Source organism: Osmerus mordax, chromosome 10 (genome assembly GCF_038355195.1).
Source record: "Osmerus mordax isolate fOsmMor3 chromosome 10, fOsmMor3.pri, whole genome shotgun sequence".
NCBI classification, from domain to species: domain Eukaryota; kingdom Metazoa; phylum Chordata; class Actinopteri; order Osmeriformes; family Osmeridae; genus Osmerus; species Osmerus mordax.
Window position 1 is genome coordinate 9,637,969 of NC_090059.1, and position 19,048 is coordinate 9,657,016.

Genomic DNA, 19,048 nt, shown 5'->3' on the forward strand with positions numbered 1-19,048 from the left:
CTGGTCTAAAAGTGGACACTGGTCTTCACTATGAGATGACCATGGAAGCTGGTTAGCATCAAGAACCTTCCAGAGGCTGTAGGGAAAGCCTTCAGCTATTGGTGCTTTTGGGCATTTTCCATTAATGCTTGAGCGGGTATATATACAATTTGTAAATGTGGAGAAGATGTAAGGTCCCGCTACATGGCGCTCGTCAGTGGTTAGCTGTGTAATGATGTGAGGAAGTCTACTCTGGTAACTAACTCTATACCGGTCCTGACACTACCTCAAGCCTGCTGGTGAAGGCCTCTCTTTGGGGCTGCTCTGACATGATACAGCCCCCTGCCACACCCCCCTCCCCACCCCTGTCTTTTGGTGCAGTGTGATTTCATAATGTGATGCTGTATAGCTGTCTCCAAGATTCACCAATGCTTTATTTGCATGACAATAACATTTTGCTGTTGCTATAGAAGTCATACATTTAGCTCTGTCTCTCTCTCCCTCTGTTTTTCTCTCCTTCTCTGTCTTCCCGTTCTCTCTGTCTGTTTCCCTCTCTCTCTCTTTCTCTCTCTCTCTCTCTCTCTCTCTCTCTCTCTCTCTCTCTCTCTCTCTCTCTCTCTCTCTCTCTCTCTCTCTCTCTCTCTCTCTCTCTCTGTCTGTTTCTCTTTGTCTCTCTCTCTCTCCTGTCTTTTTTCTCTCTCTGTCTGTTTCACTTTGTCTCTCATTCTCTCTCTGTAATATCTCTTCCTCTCTCCACCCCCTCCCTCTCTCCCTCTCTCCCTCTCTCCACCCTCCCTCTCTCCCTCTCTCCACCCTCTCTCTCCCCTCTCTCCAAGTGACTACATCATTAAGGAGAAGACAGTACTGCTGCAGAAGAAAGACAACGAGGGCTTTGGCTTTGTGCTCCGAGGAGCCAAAGGTGAGTACGCTCTCCTCCAAAATTCACCCTTAACCCCTCCATCTTCCTCACCCCTCTCTCTGTCTCTACTCCTGCCTGTCCCTCTCCTTCCCTCCCTCCCTCCCTCCCCCCCCACCCTCTCTCCCACTCCCCTGGCCCGTTTTTCATATTCCCCTTCGTCTCACCCGACCTTCTCGTCCCGGCTGCGCGCAGCTCAGACGCCTATAGAGGAGTTCACCCCCACGCCGGCGTTCCCCGCGTTGCAGTACCTGGAGTCTGTGGACGAGGGCGGCGTAGGATGGAGGGCAGGCCTGAGGATGGGGGATTTCCTCATCGAGGTACGGCCCTCTCCAGGGGATTGCAGTATTTCGATCCTTTTAAATGGTTTTAGCATCCATGGTGTGTTCCTACAGTGCACTCCTGCACTCAAAGGGCTAGCAGTGATTAGGTTGGTCCCAGAAGGAATCAGATCTGAAACTTGAGGGGTGGGAGATAACTTGGTTGATAAACTGAGTATTGACTTGAGTCAATGCTTGGCATTGCAGTAGCTGATAAGCTCTCCACGGTTGAGCTCCAGTTGTTTTTCACTCACTAGGAATGTGTGTGTCTGTGTGTCTGTGGGCCTTGCTAGAATATGTAGCTCTTGCACGGTGTCCAGGCTACTTAGTATGAAACAGGAATAGTTTTGTGTCACATAAGGAATTAGTTGTGTGTGTGTGTGTCTCAGCTGAACAGCTGTGCTTTCCTCTCCTAGGTGAATGGCCAGAACGTGGTGAAGGTTGGCCACAGGCAGGTGGTCAACATGATCAGACAGGGGGGCAACAGCCTCATGGTCAAGGTGGTCATGGTTGCCCGCAACCCTGAGATGGAGGACACGGCTAGGAAGAAAGGTCAGATCCATTTAACCCGGTTGTGGAACTACTTATGTCCTACTTAGTTTGAAATGTTGGGAAATGCCATGTTTGTTCTAGTGTAGTTAACTACTGAATGTTGTTTTTCTTGTAACATAGTGATAAATGGTAAGTGTGTGTGTGTGTGTGTGTTTCTTTTGGCAGCCCCCCAGCAAGCTAAGAGGCTGACCCCCCCTGCCATCGCCCTGCGCTCCAAATCGATGACTTCAGAGCTGGAAGACATGGGTAAGCCTGCAGAGGAGAGGGGGATGAAAAAGACAGAGAGAGAGAGAGAGAGAGAGAGAGAGAGAGTGTAAAAGTGAGAGAAAATGAATTTGTGCACTCCAAGGTTCTGAACGGTGGCATACAAAGAAAAGGGAATTTCAATCGTTCAAAAAATATGTATCGAGTTGATGTAGAGAGCCAGGTCATTATCTACAGTAGTATTGGTGGGATTTAATAGCTTAATTACTGACAGATGAATGAGTTGGCCTGTGTCATGGACGGCCCTTCTCCAGTGTCTATAGATCCCCCAAACCTCCGACAGTCCAGCGAGGCAATGAAAATGGTCCCATACTGAGCATTGTTACCAAGCCGGTTTGTGTGGTTTTGTGTATTGAGCAACAATGTCAACTGCCTCTTCTCTCTGTTCTGCTATCCCGTCGGACCCCCCACCAGTGGAGAAAGGTGCGACAGGCCTTGCCTTCTGTGATGTCATTGCCATTGTTGTCGTCCTCACCACCACCACCACCACCGCCGCCCTCCTCGTCACCCTCATCATCACCCCTGTCTACATTACTGTTGTCAAAGTACGCCCAGTATCTCATTATCATGGACTGGCTTTCGTGCAGATGGCTAGAGTTGTGGAAAACAACCTTTTTTTTCTTTCTTTCTTTGTTTTCTCTCCCTCAAATGATGTATGCTCCAGCGGCCTCTCCCTGGAAGAAGAAAGCAGGTGAATATCTCTCTTATCACATGCTCTCGTCAGCCCTCCAGCCCTAATTAAGAATCGCTCTCTGGTTTGATCCGTCGAATAATTCCATCTGCTTTACAGAGTACGAGACATCGCAGGTGCCAGATAAGAAGAGGACAGTCTATCAGATGGCGCTGAGTAAGCCCTCCCCCCCCCCCCCCCTGCCCCCACTCAGTCGGCCCCTCAGCTCCCCCTCCTCCACCCCCAGCCCGCTGCTACATAAAGAGGATGTTTGAACTGGTCGAAAATAAAACAGTGCTCCATCCATTTGGCGTACTTTTCGCCGCCCCGGGTAATGGACTCTCTCTTTCTCTCTCCCCCCTCTCTCCGTCTACCACTCTCTCCCCCCTCCCCCCCTCCCCTCCAGATAAACTAGATGAGATCCTGGCAGCTGCTCAGCAGACAATCAGCACCTCTGATGGCCAGGGCCAGCGGGGTCACGGGGCCAAGAAAGACCGGAGCAAGAGCATCGTCCCTAACGAGGTGCCGCACCTCCCCCAGGACACCGCTCCATCTCATCCCTCTATCACATCTCCCCCCCCCCCCCCGTCGCACCTTTCCATCACACCCCTTTATCACATCGCTCATCCCGCCGGTACGATATCCCTCCGTTGCGTCACGCTCTGCCTCCGCGAGGCACTGTGCCTGGAGAAGCCTTCTGTTTGACCTCCCATACCAGAACAACGTCATCTTGCTCCAGCAAACTGGTTCACTTTCACATCTGAGAAGAGATTGTTCATTTGCCGGAGTCGTTCATCTTTATACGGACCATTCCTTGACTCTGATCACCAAAATACTGTTTGAACTATGCCCTTCTTATCCTTGATCTTCTGCTGTAAATCTGTATGCGCTATTTGTATGTCAAATAAAGCTTCAAAATCTTCTAAATGAATCCAAATATAAAATGTAATGTAAATCTTCTCCCCTCCTCTCTCTGTGTTGTGTTGCTGTCTGGACCTGAAGCCCGCCTTCGACCAGTCGGCAGCCGGCATGATGGCGCCCCGGTCCAAGGGTTCGGTTATAACCACGCCCAGTTTCCGCCCGGCCATGGGGAACTCAGCACGAGTGATGCTGCGGCAGAAATCAATCGGTACGGCTAACCTGGCTGATGCCACGTCCAGGAACAGTTGTAACAGTGAAAAGTAGCGTTCACATCTCTGTGTCTTGTTTGTTTGAGTGATGTCTGCTGCCTAATGCACCGGTTGATGTGAGGCAGGATGAATAATGAACCAAGTCAACAACACTGTCTGTTTGTGCTCAGGTGTGACAGAAGAGGAGAGGCAGTATCTTCACACGCCTGCTGTGAAACTGGCCCGGAGCCTGTCTGTCCCAGGACCCGAGGAAATCCCGCCCTCACCTAACACCTCCGCCCCGGAGCCGCCCCTGTCTGCCGGCCCCCACTCTGGCCGGAGAGGGGAGCCGGCCATGCCCCTACCCCCGACCTCCCAAGCCCACTACCAGCACCACTCCCAGGCCTGGGACAGAGGAGCCCCTGGGGGTATGAACCAGAATGTCATGGCCCCCACCCTCCGCAGGGGAGCCCCCGGTGCACACGCCTCGGAGCCTGAGGTGCCGAGGAGGGGCGGGGGCAAAATGGGGGGGGTTGAGGAGGGGCTACAGCAGTGCCACTCCGCCCACGAGCGCCGCGCCCAAAACGCAGGCCCCGCAGGCGCCGCATCACCCCCAGGCGGCGACCAGGGAGCGGGGAGGAGGGGGCGGGGGCGGGGGAGGTGGAGGAGGGGGCGGGCACGGCGGAGGGGCCAGGCGAGGCGGGAAGGGCGCCACTGATGAAGCAGTCCAAGGTGGAGGACGCGCAGAGGCACCACCGCGGTGGCCAGGGCGCCAAGGGCGCCACGTCCAAGGAGAAGAGCTCCATCCCCATCCCCACCATCATCGTCAAGGCCCCCTCCACCAGTAGCAGCGGCCGCAGCAGCCAGGGCAGCAGCATGGAGGCGGAGCCCCCGCCCGACCCCGACGACCCCGCTTCCCCCCCAGCCTCCCCGGACATCCCGGCCCCTGGGCAGCCCCTGCCCCTGGTCCCCACGCAGCCCCAGCCCCCTCCTGGCTCCGCCCCCCTGCCCCCATCCTCCACCAGCCCGTCCCTCCCCAGCCAGCACGACCTGGAGAGCCTGGACTTCACCACGCAGCTGGGGGCGGCGTTCGTGGGCGCGGCCCGGAGGGACCGGGAGAGGCTGAGGGACATGAGGCGGAAGAGCGCCTCGTTCTTCCTGTCCTCCGAGGACGACGTCCAGGGAGAGGGGGGAGGCGAGGGAGGAGGCGGGGCGAGGACGCCCGTCTCCCTGGCGCATGGCTCCCAGATGGACGTCCCCCGCCCCCCGCCTGCGCCCCTCCAAGTCCATCGACGAGGGCATGTTCTCCGCGGACAACTACGTCAACTACGCCAGCAGCATGCCGCCGGCCTTCGGCCTGCCCGAGTACTCCTCCCCATCCTGGGCCAGGACGGCCAGCCCAGGTCGGCGCCCTCCAACTACGGCCAGCCGGCCACCACCTTCATCCACCCGCTGACGGGGAAGGTTCTGGACCCGTCCTCGCCCCTGGGCCTGGCGCTGGCTGCCCGCGAGAGGGCCCTCAAGGACGACCGGGCGCACCCGCCGCGAGGAGCGCCATTTCGGCCGGCAGATGTCGAGCGTGGGCTCGTTCAGCACCCCCGTCCAGACCCCGGCCCCCTCGTTGTTCCCCACCCCGACGCAGTCCGCCTACAACTCCCCCGTCTCCCTCCATCTCACCTCCCCCACCGCCACCCCCCTGCCCCCCTCCCTGAGCCGCCCGCAATCGCCACGGATACTGCGCCTGGGAGGAGGTGGGGGGGCCCGGGGGCGGGGCCGAGAGGATGGAGAGGGATAAGGAGGGCGGGGCCAGGGAGGGTCTCCGAGTTCGCTTTTCGGAGGACCGAACCAATCAGTACCAGTCGCAGTTTTACCAACAGATACCCAGGGAGAGAGAGGTGTACGAGAGCAGAGCGCCCGCTCAGCCTACGGGCCCTGCCCCTCAGCCCACCCCTCGCAGACCCTCCTTCCTGCACTGATGGAGAGCAGCCCCAATGCCAACTACGTCCCCCAGTACACCCTCCCCGGAGCCCCGGCCCACGCCCACGAGCCCAGAGGAGAGGCAGGGGGGGCAGGGGGGGCAGGGGGGCTGGGCCTCATGGTCCTGCCTCCCCCGGCCCCCCTCCATAGACCAGGATGACGAGTTTGTCTTTGTGGACCCTTTGCCCCCTCCGATACAGTTTGCCAACGGCGGTTCAGAGAGGGGCCAGAGGGACCTCCAGAGGTACCCGCAGCAGCACCCACACCCGGCCCAACACTCCTCCTCAGTCCCCACCCCCGGCTCCGCCCCTCCCCGCCATGAAAGGGACCACGGCCGGGGGCGTCCCCTCCAATGGCGCCCCTGCCCTCCCCCCAGGCCGGCGACTCGGCCGCCTCCAGCCTCACCTCCTACGACAGCGAGGTGGCCAACCTCACCCAGTCTGCCCTCTCACCCTCCCTCCCCTCGCCCCAGATATTCCCCCCGTCCTCCTCCACCTCCTCCAGCACCATCCAGCCTGCCCCCTCGCTCCACAGACCCCAGCCCATGTCCCCCGCCCACCCCTACTTCAACCCGGTAACCCGGTCATGCCCCTGGCCCAGGACCGGGGCGCCGCCACCCTCACCACCACCATGACCTACGCAACCACCACAATGACCGCCACGGTCGCCGCGACAACCACCACCGCCGCCGCCGCGGCTTCGGACTACAGCATACCCTCGGCAACCGTGAAGGCGGGCATGGGCGTGGGCGGCATGGCCGGAGACTATCACCACCAACCTCAACCTCACCCTCACCACCCTCACCCTCACCACCACCACCACCACCACCCCTCCATGATGAAGACTGGAGACTGGCAGGACGCCGTGGTGGATTCTGGGATCGAGGAGCTGGACAGCCACTGCAGCAGCGAACACCCCCTGGACATCCTGGGGGTGGGCGGAGCGAGGGGAGGAGGAGGAGGAGGAGGAGGAGAAGGAGGAGGAGAGGGAGAGAGAGGCGTGGAGCACGTGGATCCCTACGTGAGCTATACGGGCGGGCAGACGTTCGAGGGTGCACCACAACGCCAAGTCGGCCGGCCCCGCGTACCCAAAGACTCCCCCGTACAAGGAGAGCGCGGGAGGCGGGAGGGAGGGGGCCACGGCGGCGGTCCTCCGCAGGCAGAGCAGCACCAACCCCCCCTCCCTCCACCACCCGCACAGGCCGCCCCCCCAGGAGGGCGAGCCCCGGACGGAGGCGGGCGGAGCGGCAGAGGAGAAGAAACGCAAGCCGAGCCGATCCAGAATGGAGGAGGGCTTCGGCTCCACCCTGGCCGCCTGCCTGGAGAGGCCGCAGGCCGCGGCCTGGGGGGAGGCGGCGGAGGCGGAGAGGGGCGGGGGGGTCGCCAGGGCCGGGGCCGGGGTGTCGCTGGAGGGGCGCAGGGGCCCCTCGCCCCTCGCCGGCGTGAAGGCCAGCATCATCAATGAACTGAGCTCCAAGCTGCAGCAGATGGGCAACAAGAGCCTGGAGGAGTGGAGCAACAGTCCCAGGTTGCCCAGCACACAGAGGTAAGACCGCTGCTTCTAGATGCTTCTAGATGTGTTCTTTTACATGTCAGTCCTTTTTGCAGACTTATTCGTCCAAAGCAACGTGCAAAGAGTACACCTGGTTTATAGCTTTTATCTGTTCTTCTCAGTTGTAACCGTGTGGATCTGTGGAAACACTTCCCATCCTCTCTGCATGAGAACAGCTGGACGTGTTTGTTTTTTGTTGTCTGTTTCAGATTCTCTGCGGATTTCTCCGACGTGTTCCAGAGCCCCCCGACGACCCGCTCCACCTCGCCCCTGCCCACCTCCTCCCCCCAGCACCGCCAGCAGATCTTCCCCCCCAACCTCACCGCCACCCCCTCCGTCTCCCCGTCCTCCCAGCCCCCGCTCCAGCCCACCTGGACGCGCTCGCCCTCCCCCCAGATTCCCACCTCCCCCATCCACTCCCACCCGCCGACCTCGCCCACCTACTCCCCGTACCCGACCTCGCCCAAGCACCGCTCCAAGTACCGCACCAAGACGTTCGACTTCAACCCCAGCCCGGAGATGCGCTCATCCGTCACGCGGCGCCGCGCACCCAGCCCCCTCATCTACTCCAGCGAACACGCCGCACCGGCCCCCCCGCGGCCCTCCTCCCTCCCCATCCTCCCCTGCACCCCCGTCTACAGCAACCCGTTCGACTTCCCGGGCCCCCTCACTCCCCCCTCCCCGGGACACCCGCTGGGAGACACCTACAACCCCTCCGCCCCTCCCCTCTTCAACCCGTCGGCCGCGGCCGCCCCGCTCAACCCCCTGCTGGGCGCCCGTTCCCTCTCGCCCACCCAGTTCCTGTCCGGAGCCACCTCCCCCTCCATGCACCTGCCCCCAACCCCACCCTGCCTCAGCTACCCCCACCTCACCCCCCCGCCGCCGGCCAAGCCCTTCGCCGTCAAGCCCCTGTCCTACTGGACCAAGTACGATGTGGCCGACTGGCTGGCCTACCTGAACCTGGGCGAGCACAGGGAGCGTTTCCTGGACAACGAGATTGACGGCTCCCACCTGCCCTCCCTCACCAAGGATGACTTCCTGGACCTGGGGGTGACGCGTGTGGGCCACCGCATGAACATCGAGAGAGCGCTGAAGAAGCTGACGGACAGGTGAGGGAGGAGCGGAGCGGGGGGGCAGACCCCTCCCCCAAGGCAGCAGGTCCAGCTGGATGGGGGGCGGGGCCGAGGAAGAGTGGATATGTGAGAAGGAAAGGACGGATGGAGAAGGAAAGACGGGTGTAGCTTTCCTTCGTTGCGCGCCAGCTGGGTCCATCCCCCTTCCCTTGGTAGAGTTTAGTCGCTAGATGTGATCTGATAAGTTACTCCTTCTCTTTCTTTGCCATCTCGATCTTTAGCGTTCCATCTTCAACCTCATCCTTCTCTCTTTCTTGCTCTCTCTCCCTCTTTCTCTCTCCTCTCTGTCTCCTCTTTCTCCCTCTTTCACTTTCTTTCCCTTCCCCCTCTCCCCCCTCTCTCTCTCTCTCCCCTCTCTATCTCTCTCTCTCCCCTCTCTCCCCTCTCACTCTCCCCTCTCTCTCTCTCCCCTCTCTCTCTCTCTCTCGCTCTCTATTTCTCCCTCTGTGTCTTCTCAACCATCTTCCCACTTACAGCAGTCTTTCTCATTTTCTTTCCTCTCTCTTCTTATTGGATGTGCTCCCTCCCTCTTTCTCCAGGCTCCCCTCTCCCTCGCTTGTCTCTAGCCCCTCCCCTGAGGCCCAGACTGACAGAGTGAGGGATGAGGTGACTCAAAGCTGAGAGAATGATAAGATAAGAAGAGATATAAAGAAGACGAGTGCGTGGACACAAGCCGTTTGTTTGTGGGATGAAGGATCATGATGGACAATCAAGCTGTCAGAGATTCAGTTTGTGTGATGGACAATTACTTTTTTACCAATGGTTGCACGTGTTGGTCAAAAGAGGGTACAAAAATGTAAGACTTGCGGTCTTATCTTATAGGGTTCAATTATCACACAGTACAACTACTGATGAAAAGGCTTTTAATTAACACAAACTGATACGTGCTCGCAAGCTATTCATCCATGCACACGTGCACACACACTAACACACGCACACACACATTTGACTGGACATTCTCACTCCATCTGCTGCTTGGCAGCACCAGGGAAAACTTGAAGGCAGAATTGTGAGTTTGAGAAGCTGCTGAAGCTCCTGTCCCAGGAAACAGGTCCTCTAGCGCTGCTGCTTCACAGCTAACCGTCAGGGCCCTGTGCGTAGAACCTCCCATCAGATCAGAAGCTGTGGGAGACTATTAGCCCATGGTGGGGTTACAGTCCTATAGACAGCTAGTCAGGGGAAGGCCCTTCATTAAAAAGTTCATGGTAAATAATTACAAAGTAAAGATGTTGATAAAAGTGTTTTGATACCTATAGTGTTATTTGCCCTAATCTCCCTAGTGATTTGCCAACAAGCTTTCTATGTCTTTTGCAAGAACAACAACACGTGCAGTGTACAGTAAAACCTACGTGTAAAAAAAACGGGACTCATAACGATTATTGTTCATTTGTTTTGTACCGAGTGCTGATTGCAATCATTCATTTGCAACGGGTCAGGGTAACGACATCGAGTCATTTAAATTGTGTTTGTAGGGACAATTTACGAATAATTCAAAAGTGTTGTGAATTGACATTTTACTATTATCAAGTCCACTGAGAGGGGCGAGGGAGAGCAGAGAACAGGTTTGCTATCATATCATGTTACAATGCAGATCGACTTTTCAAATGCGTTGTTGATGTTTACGAGCAAAGCACTGTCCAAGGCCATGGGGGCCCTCTTTGATGACATCACAGTCCATTGACTATTTTCTCACACAGGTGCAGCGATTGAAAAGGGCTTATACCGCTTGTCTGTCTGTGTGTCTGACTCCCCAGCCCATTCCCTTTGTGAGTGTGTGGTTGTGTGTCGGTGTGTCCGCTGGCCTTGTTACATATATCAAATCCCTATACCTCTCTTTCTCACTTTCTCTCTTTAATGCCTTCTCTAGAACTCAAAGACAGATTTCTAACATTCAAACATCTTGTATCTCGAGATGTATGTTTCGCAACACTTGACAATCCTTACATTGCCCTTTTTCATGCTCTCTCCTCCAAACCTCTGATCAGAGAGAGAAAACACACACACACAGAGACATGTACACACAAATACAGGCTTTGTAACACGTCTAGCTACCTTCAGTGAACTGTACTGTATGGGGACGGCTAAACTCTCTCGACTTCTACACGCATCCTTTATAGGTTTATGTAACGATGATGACGAGGATTATGATAATAATAACAAAACATAGTATGATTTAACACAGATTATTATATTAAAGATTAAGTATTTAAACATTTCTAAAAATGACTGAATCTCCGTCTTCCAAATAGTGTGAAAATTATTTGAAGCTATCTGTTTGTGTTTTTTGGTTGGGTTCTGGTTTCAGGTTAATGCTTTCTCTACTCCTCGCCTGTCTTCACAGGTGAGCCCAGAGGAACTCACCCCGTTCACAAGCGTTCCTGGGTAGACGTGCACTTTTCAATTTCCTAATCTCATGCCGAGACGCCCTTAATGTTGGGTTCACCACACGCTCAAGAAACTGCATATAGGAATGAATGTGCGGTTGTGTAGAAAGCATTACTGTCTCTATGATTTAAAAGAATATTTTAGGACTAGTAAAATATATACAGTATAATGAATATGATATATACAGTATGAGAACTTGTATGCAGCAGAGATAAGAGGTATTTATGAAGTTTTGTTTTAAATAACAATACGATATACAGATAAAATATGATAGAGATATAAATAAGGTGTCAAAATAAATGCTGAATAAATAAAAGTGTGGCCATGTCTTTCTTTTTTCATTTAAAAATACTTTCATCCTAATTGTTTTCATCAAATTTCTCAGTAGGATCTCATCCAGCCTGGTGTGTTCAGATGGAGTGGTTGGCCCCCTAGGGCTCTACAACAGATTGTCTACATGTACAGGGTTATTCTAGACGAGCAAGATGAGGGCCTTTGATATGTTCAAACTTCTGTATCAATATGCTCTGAATTATGTTTGAGAGCTCACTCTAATAAAAGACAGGTCGGCTTTGATCCATGTGTGTGTGAGAGTGTGTGTGTGTGTGTGTTTGTGTGTGTGTGTGTTGTGAGTCAAAACACAGAGAAATTATAGGAATCGAGTCCAGTCATTTCTGGACTCCCTGACTGGTTTTAGATGCAGTGCATTTTCATTGGTTGGTTTTAAAAGCAGTGGATACGTACAGAACTGGTCAATGACCAGATATATAGAGATATATCCAATACTTATAAGGTATATTCTGCACTTCTGAGACTAGAGTTGTGGAAAAATCCACAAGATTTATGTTATTGTTGAAGGGCCCTCACACACACACACACACACACTAATATGCTCACATGATACGGTGCCACACTGACACTTGGCTGTGACCAGTCGAGGGTTGAAATGAAGTTTACATTCTCCCCGGCCTCCTTTAACGTGTCGACACTATAGTTCATTAGCACCATATTGAGAGAGGGAGGGAAAAAGGGATGAGAAGGAGGGGGTTCCCTCCAGCTGTTTTTGGAAATCTACACTAGGGGTGGAGAGACAGAGAGAAAGAGAGAGGGAGAGAGAGAGAGAGAGAGAGAGAGAGAGAGAGAGAGAGAGAGAGAGAGAGAGAGAGAGAGAGAGAGAGAGAGAGAGAGAGAGAGAGAGAGAGAGAGAGAGAGAGGGGGGAAGTATGGGTGGGTAGGAGAAAACAAAATTGTCACTTGACAGTTGGGGGGAACTTGAGTTCAGAAAACAACAAAGAGAAACACAGGATGGGTGAGAAGTGAAGGAATAACCGCAGAGAACAGGGAGAAGAAAATCGTGGTACGGATGAAAGGATTAAACAGCTCCAGCCACCAGTGAAGAACTCCGGGGTAAGATCCCTGTTTTCAGGCCTTTACCGTCATTTCAATCGCTTTGCTTGTGTGACTTTCATGCAAATGCTCTGTTTTGTGTCAGTCGTGGTCATGCTGGGTGGTGACTCGTTCCCTCTCTCAGATCATTACGGTGTGTGTAACTTTAAGTGCTGGGGGGGAAACTGGTGTCAGACAGTGAGTGAGGAGTTGGGAGCATGTGTGGTGGGACGAGGTACACAGACAGAGAGGGCAGCCTGAGAGAGAGAGAGAGAGAGAGAGAGAGAGAGAGAGAGAGAGAGAGAGAGAGAGAGAGAGAGAGAGAGAGAGAGAGCAAGAGAGCAAGAGAGAGGGGGGGAGAGAGTCTGAACGGCCCTTTAAATGTAACAAGTGATCCACTTGAATAGTCACTGCTGATTCAGAAAGAAATGTAAGTGACAGTTAGTCCCGAGCATGTTTTGTTCTGTTTTTATTATGAGTGTGTGTTCTCAAGGCTTGTGACTTTGGCTTGAATTTTTGTTATAATAAATAGGTGGTCTGCAACGCTCGGTGTTGTATAACTTTGAGAGGAGAGGCTCATTATTTGACACTTGTCAAATATCTCGCCTTCTCCATCCTGGAACTGACATGGTAACAAGAAGGGGTGACGTTTTACTGTGTCTTTGATTCCGAAGAAGTTGAAATAGTTGTGACATAGATCAAGAAACAATTATAAGATGGCCGCCTTTATCAACACAAGGCTTTTATCTGACAGAGGGCCAGCTGGGAGAGAGAGAAGCATGAGACTGCTGTTGAGAGAAGTTGCTCTCCTCCGACTAAGTCTTGTGATGAGGTGTGGTTAGCCAGTTTCTCAAAGAGGAAATGATTATCGCTTCAACGAGAAAGTTCCAACGTGTTATAGCCAGACTAAAATAGTCTGAACCCAAACGTGTCTCTCGAAGTGCGATTATGTACAAAACCTTGTTCGACCCCCATCTCAACTATCGCTCGATCATAAGACAAAACATTTTCTTCGGATGATGCAGTGACACCACTTTTACCAGTGTCTTCACAGAACCACAGAGCGCTCCCGCAGCTCTCACTTTCGTCGTCAGGTTTGCCACGAACTAGACTGTAGTGAGAGTGAGAGCGGGAGAGACGGTTGCGCTAATAGGCAGAGCGTCAGTAAGAAGGGAAAGATGACCTTTCCCTGCTGTTTATTTTGGGAGCCAAGCAGGAAGAATGCCGGAGTGGGTGTTCTATTCCTGCTGTCAGATTCCGGCCTGTAAATTCCGCTCCCCAGCATGCCACACCCCTCACTCACGCTGGGGATTGATATCTGTAAGCAACGTACAGTATAAATAAACGTGCCTTCTAAACTGGTTGGCAGCCGAGTCAACTCCCTCACGCTGTGTTGTGCGGTTGCTAGGTTCATTCAGTTTTATTGCCGTCCAATCAGCTGGATCACTTTTCACCGATGCAATGGATATTTGCTCTCTATTTGAATATGGTATGCATGTAAATATTGTATTTGATATGAAAATTGTATTTATCGTCGCCATTGGCTTCACCAGTCATTGCATTATCTGCAATGTGAACACCACTGTCACAGACACAGGGGTATGTTGCATATCCTTGCCATGCTTTAGTCTTGTATAAGGTCTTGGTCATAGACACCAGACTACATTATGACTGTATGTTCCTCTCTTCTTCAAAGACATCTAAATAATGGCAACCCTGCCCAAAGAGCCCCCTGAGGATGTGAAGAAGCAGAGCTTCTGGATGGTGAGAACGTCTGAGACATGAACACGCACACACGGACAGTAGAACACTGCCAGTTCCTCACATGGAACATCTCACTTGGTGCGCTTGTGACCTCCCTGAGAAAATACATTTTGTAACCACACCTTGTTCCTTCTCCTCACCCTCCACTTCCTCCTCCTCCTCTGGACTCTTGTTCCTCCTCTTCCTCCACCTCCTCTTGCTCCTCCTCTTGCTCCCCCCCCCTCCTCCTTTTCCTCCTCCCCCTCATCCTCCTCCTCCCCCTCCTCCTCCCCCTCATCCTCCTCCCCCCCCCCTCCTCCTCCTCCTCCTCTTCCTCCTCCTCAGCCAGGGAAGTATGAGCGCACTGTGCGCCGCACCGACCAGTCCCACCAGGCGTGTAACGACATCATGTCCTGCTTCCTGGAGAGGGCCAAGGTGGAGAAGCACTACTCCCAGCAGCTCAGCCAGTGGAGCAGCAAGTGGAAGGCCATAGTGGACTCCCGTAAGTCCCCCAGGGCCACAAGGACTACAAAGACTAACTAGAATAATCTGGGATAGCCAGAGACTGAACTAGTATGAACTCCAATATTGATGTCTGTATTTCATTTTCACAAGTAGATAAAGATGTATGCATCTTTTAAAGGGTTCACAGTACAACACTGTGAAATTGATACTTTACGTCATGTGCACATGTGAAAGAAAGATCTAGAACTTAGTTCCGTTCCTATCTGGAAGTAAATGATTGAGATTTGGCCCGGTCTCTTCTTTCCATCACCAGGGCCCCTCTACGGCTCTCTGATGAGGGCGTGGCAGTGCTTCTTCTCCTCCGCTGAGCGCCTGGCCGTTCTCCACGCCGCCATCTCCCAGTCGCTCACCGTGGAGGACGGGGACAGGGTGAAGATCTGGCAGAAGGAGACGTTCCCCCGGAAGATGTTCTGTGGGTTCCGCGAGACGTACCAGAACAAGACAGAGTTCTCCCGAGCGCAGAAACCCTGGTCCAAGAGGATGACAAAGGTCTGACCACCTGCTGCACATCACTCTTCACTGCCATTTGTTTTACGTCGTGTTCATTCTGTGTATGAATGTCCGTGTGTGTGTCTGTGTGTGTGCGCGCATGATTCTGTGTGTGTGTCTGCTTGTCTGTCTGTGTGTATTTGTCTTTGTGTGTGTGTATGTTCTTTCCTGACTGTATGCGTGCATAGCTACACAACCTCGCTAGACAAGATTAGAGTTGGAGTGGCACATTGCTTAGCTCTCACCAATGTATGTGACACACCCTGCTGAGCTGAGTCAATTATTCCCCGTGGGAGATGTAACATTCATGTAAGAGCAGATCTGCTCTGAGTTAGGACTTGCGGACTGACTTCATGTTCTCTGGTCTGTGTGTGTGTGTGTGTGTGTGCCAGCTGGAGAAGGCCTGTGGTGCGTACCACAAGGCCTGTCAGAAGGAGCAGACAGCCGTGGACAGAGAGAAACAGGCCAAGGAAAACACAGAGCTGAGCCCGGAGAAACAGAAGAAGATGGAGGAGGCCAGGGAGCGTGCCACAGAGGACAAGGAGAAAGTGAGGAGTCTGGAAATGCATCACAGATGAATAACCCGATAAGCATGCAATAAGCGATAGGTTGAACTTAACTTAAGGACAAGCGCATAGCTCCTCATTCAAATCAGGCCATGGTTATTTTAATGCACCAGCCTCAAACCTCAAGCCAGTGCATACATATTTTGCAATGTACACATACCAGAGACGGTACTGGAACAGGTGTGCCCCCCCCCCCCCCCTGCCCCACCCCACCCCACCCCCCCGAGCTGTCCGGAACCCCCTCACCCCTGGGAGTGTGGACTATATTTCATGTTGTGCCCCCTTTTATGGAAAGGTCTCAAAACTGTTATTGTTACTAAGTTTTCTGTTTATCTAACACCAAATCATGTGAGCATATAGGGGCACTCTGCCAGCTCCTGGAGAGCTGATCTGTATATGTTTACGTCCTAAATGGAAACATTAATCTATGGGTGGTCATGCAGGAGACATTACAGTATGTCGGGAGTTCTGGTCATAAACATTCTCTTTATGGACGGTGAACAGGTCCGCGAGCGGTACGAAAAGATGTTGGAGGAAGTCACATCTTACACACCTCGCTACATGGAGGAGATGGAGGCCATTTTTGACCAATCACAGGAGGAGGAGAGGAAGAGGATCAGCTTCCTGAAACAGGCCTTCCTCTCAATCCACAGACACTTAGACATCACCAACAATGACAGGTGACTGGGAACCCGGTTTTCTCTCTCTTCTTTTCTCTTTCTCTCTTTCTATTTCTCAATGTCCTTTCCGTTTTTTATTTATCTCTCTTGTATCTGTCTATCCCCCCCCCCTCTCTGTCTTTCTTTCTCCTTGTCCTTGTCTGCGTTTCCTGGTTGCTCATATGCACAAACTCACCCTAACATTCTTGCTTCCTCCCTCAACATCCCTCCTCTCACTGTTTACACATGTGGGTGGTGATTGGCTGTTTGTATGCATGCTAATGTCCTATATGACATGTGTCACATGCTACTGAATGTGTCGTGCAACACGGCATGCCACTGTCCCCCACTTGCTCTCTCTGCCAGTGTGAGAGCGGTGCACAGTGAGATGTGCTAAAGCTATCTATTTTGCTAGCTGCTAGCAACTAGCTAAACAAATGTGCGTCACATACTCACCCTAGGCAGAAGAGGGTGACAAGCGCGTAATAGAGACCACTGCCACCAAAAAACACCTTAAACAGTGGCGCAGTGGTAACTGATGTAGGACAACAAACTGTGCAAATTGACTGTAATTGCATGATTTTTTGATTAGTGGTGGATAGTAGCTAGATTACAGACTACGCCAACCCCTGTGGCCCTGACTCTGTGCTGTTTTCCTTCGGCAGTGTGAAGGCTGTGTATAGCGAGCTGCACCACACCCTCATGTCTATCAGTGAGCAGGATGACCTACGCTGGTGGAAGAACAACCATGGTCCGGGCATGCCCACCGACTGGCCACAGATTGAGGTAAACCACTGGAAAATGTCACCAAACAAAACCACATACCCGACTATCCTATACCCTAACCAAAGACTCTATTGGCAACTTATTTGCAATCAGCCATTTATCAACTGCTGCACTGCTGAAGACCTGGTGCCAGACCAGAGTTAGGGGAAGTGGGGTGTTAGTTTAGTGTTTTGTGTTGATAGTTAGTAGAGAGTCTACAAATCCCTTAAAAATAAGTATTACGGTAAGGAGGGTTAGGGTAAGCAGGGAAAACATGGATGTGCTGTACACCCGGCTGAGGCAACATAACAACACCATGTTGTGGTCTCGGTGTGTGTGGTGTTTGCAGAGGGGTGAAGTGACTGAGCTCTGCCTGCTGTGTGTACCAACAGGAATGGGTCCCGCCTGTCAAAAGACTGAAGAGGAAAAAGAGAGACAAGAAGGGCCAACTGGACCGACCGTAAGTCAGCTGTAGTTGGAACCATAGAGTGTATGTGTGTGTGTGCGTGTGTGTCTGAGAGAGAAGTTGAATTCTGTTCTTCCCATTGCACAATGCTATTCCATACCCATATTATCATTTCACCCCGTGGTTTTTGGTTCAGTTTTAATGTCTGCCAGTCATCACCTACACACGGTTCGAACCTGTGTTCTTTCCATAACCCTGATGGAAATCTCCCCTCCTCCATGCTGGCTCAGGGTGATGATCGGAGGAGTGAAGGTGAGAGCGCTGTATAACTACGTGGGAGAAGAAGGTGACGAGCTGTCGTTCAAAGCAGGTGACCGTGACATTCTGACGTCCAGTTGCATGCAGCTATAAGTATGCATGTCTCAAAACTCAAACGGTATGGTCAGCATCTGTGGTATCCTGTAGGCCCTGCGGAGTACAGTAGGTTTAGCCAGAAGAAAAGCAATCAAACATTAACTGGCTTCACCAGACCTGGGGGAGACACATTTTACAAGAGTAGCGTACATTATAGCACAGGATAACTTTATATCTCGGGGGGCGGGGGGATTGTACTAATACACTAGCAGAAGCATGAAAAAAATACTGAATTGAATATAGAAATGCTGTGGTGAAGATGGTTCTGTATGCAACACTAACTGGACATGTGGCTGTGTACTGCCTTCTCAAAGGATCCTGACTGACTCGTGTGTTTCTCCTTCTCCCTGCCCAAGGGGAGGTCTTCCTGAAGGTGGAGGAAGAGGATGACCAGGGGTGGTGCAGGGGAGTGATGGATGAAGAGAGGGAGGGCTTCTACCCAGCCAATTATGTTGAGCTTGTGCAGTAATGATGTCATAGTGCCACACCGAACGATTTTCGAGTATAATGTCTTGTATTTCACGAAGTGTGCATGTCTTGGTTGAAACATTCACTGTTGGTGCCTGAACATTTAAATATTGTCGATTGTAGTAAATAACCTTTAATGTCAACATCCCCAAATGTAGTTGTAGTAAATGTGCGATGTAGCTACAACATCACCGATAGCCTTTCTAAATGTTTTAAGAGACAAAGGTTAAATCAAGCCAAAAAGTGTATTAAATTATTATTAATTAAGTGACAATCTAACCTTAAGGGGTTTAACTTGTTGGTGAAATGAATTAACTTATGACTTACTTCTACGCGTTGTGCTTTTATGCTTTCTGTGCTAAGGGTTGTGTTTGTGCGTTAGTAGGCGTGTTAAGAGATAACGAGGTTGTCTGTGTCTTTCACGTCTTATTGTTAATTATTTATTAACTAAGTATCAATAAAAGGTATGCTACCCTTCACCTTGCCAAAGCACTGGTTTACAGTGATTTGTGTATTGATTATACAGTCAACAAAATGTAGCCTATGTTTACACATAGGATTGTTGGACATTACATTATTTCAAGTGTATTTGGAAAATAAACATCCGACATTTTGAAAAACTGTATTTTCTTTTAGTTCTTTCTGTAAAACCATACAATGTGAGGGTGGACGCCACGCTACTTTTATTGATAAACTACCAACCGTAAATGTAACCTCTTCCAGTGAACGCATTTTAATAAGGTTACATTAATTGGAGTTTATCCAGAGTAA

The 19,048-nt window shown here is 52.1% G+C and overlaps 1 protein-coding gene and 1 pseudogene across 2 annotated transcripts; both read left to right on the forward strand.

Annotated features, from left to right (window-relative positions):
* Positions 1-11,137, forward strand: part of LOC136950736 (SH3 and multiple ankyrin repeat domains protein 1-like) — a 23,853-nt pseudogene extending 12,716 nt beyond the window's left edge.
* A 1,025-nt stretch (positions 11,138-12,162) lies between these two features.
* Positions 12,163-18,897, forward strand: LOC136950364 (protein kinase C and casein kinase substrate in neurons protein 1-like). Of its 2 annotated transcripts, none has more exons than XM_067244669.1 (10): positions 12,163-12,263; positions 13,939-14,006; positions 14,331-14,487; positions 14,764-14,999; positions 15,392-15,547; positions 16,070-16,245; positions 16,890-17,010; positions 17,382-17,449; positions 17,686-17,765; positions 18,166-18,897. In XM_067244669.1, exons 2-10 carry the CDS (start codon positions 13,950-13,952, stop codon positions 18,276-18,278), a joined length of 1,164 nt encoding a protein of 387 aa, XP_067100770.1. In that variant the 5' UTR covers positions 12,163-12,263; positions 13,939-13,949; the 3' UTR covers positions 18,279-18,897. The 2 variants fall into 2 exon arrangements, with proteins under 2 accessions (XP_067100770.1, XP_067100769.1); XM_067244668.1 differs by lacking the exon at positions 12,163-12,263 and adding an exon at positions 12,568-12,672.
* Positions 18,898-19,048: the final 151 nt, after the last annotated feature.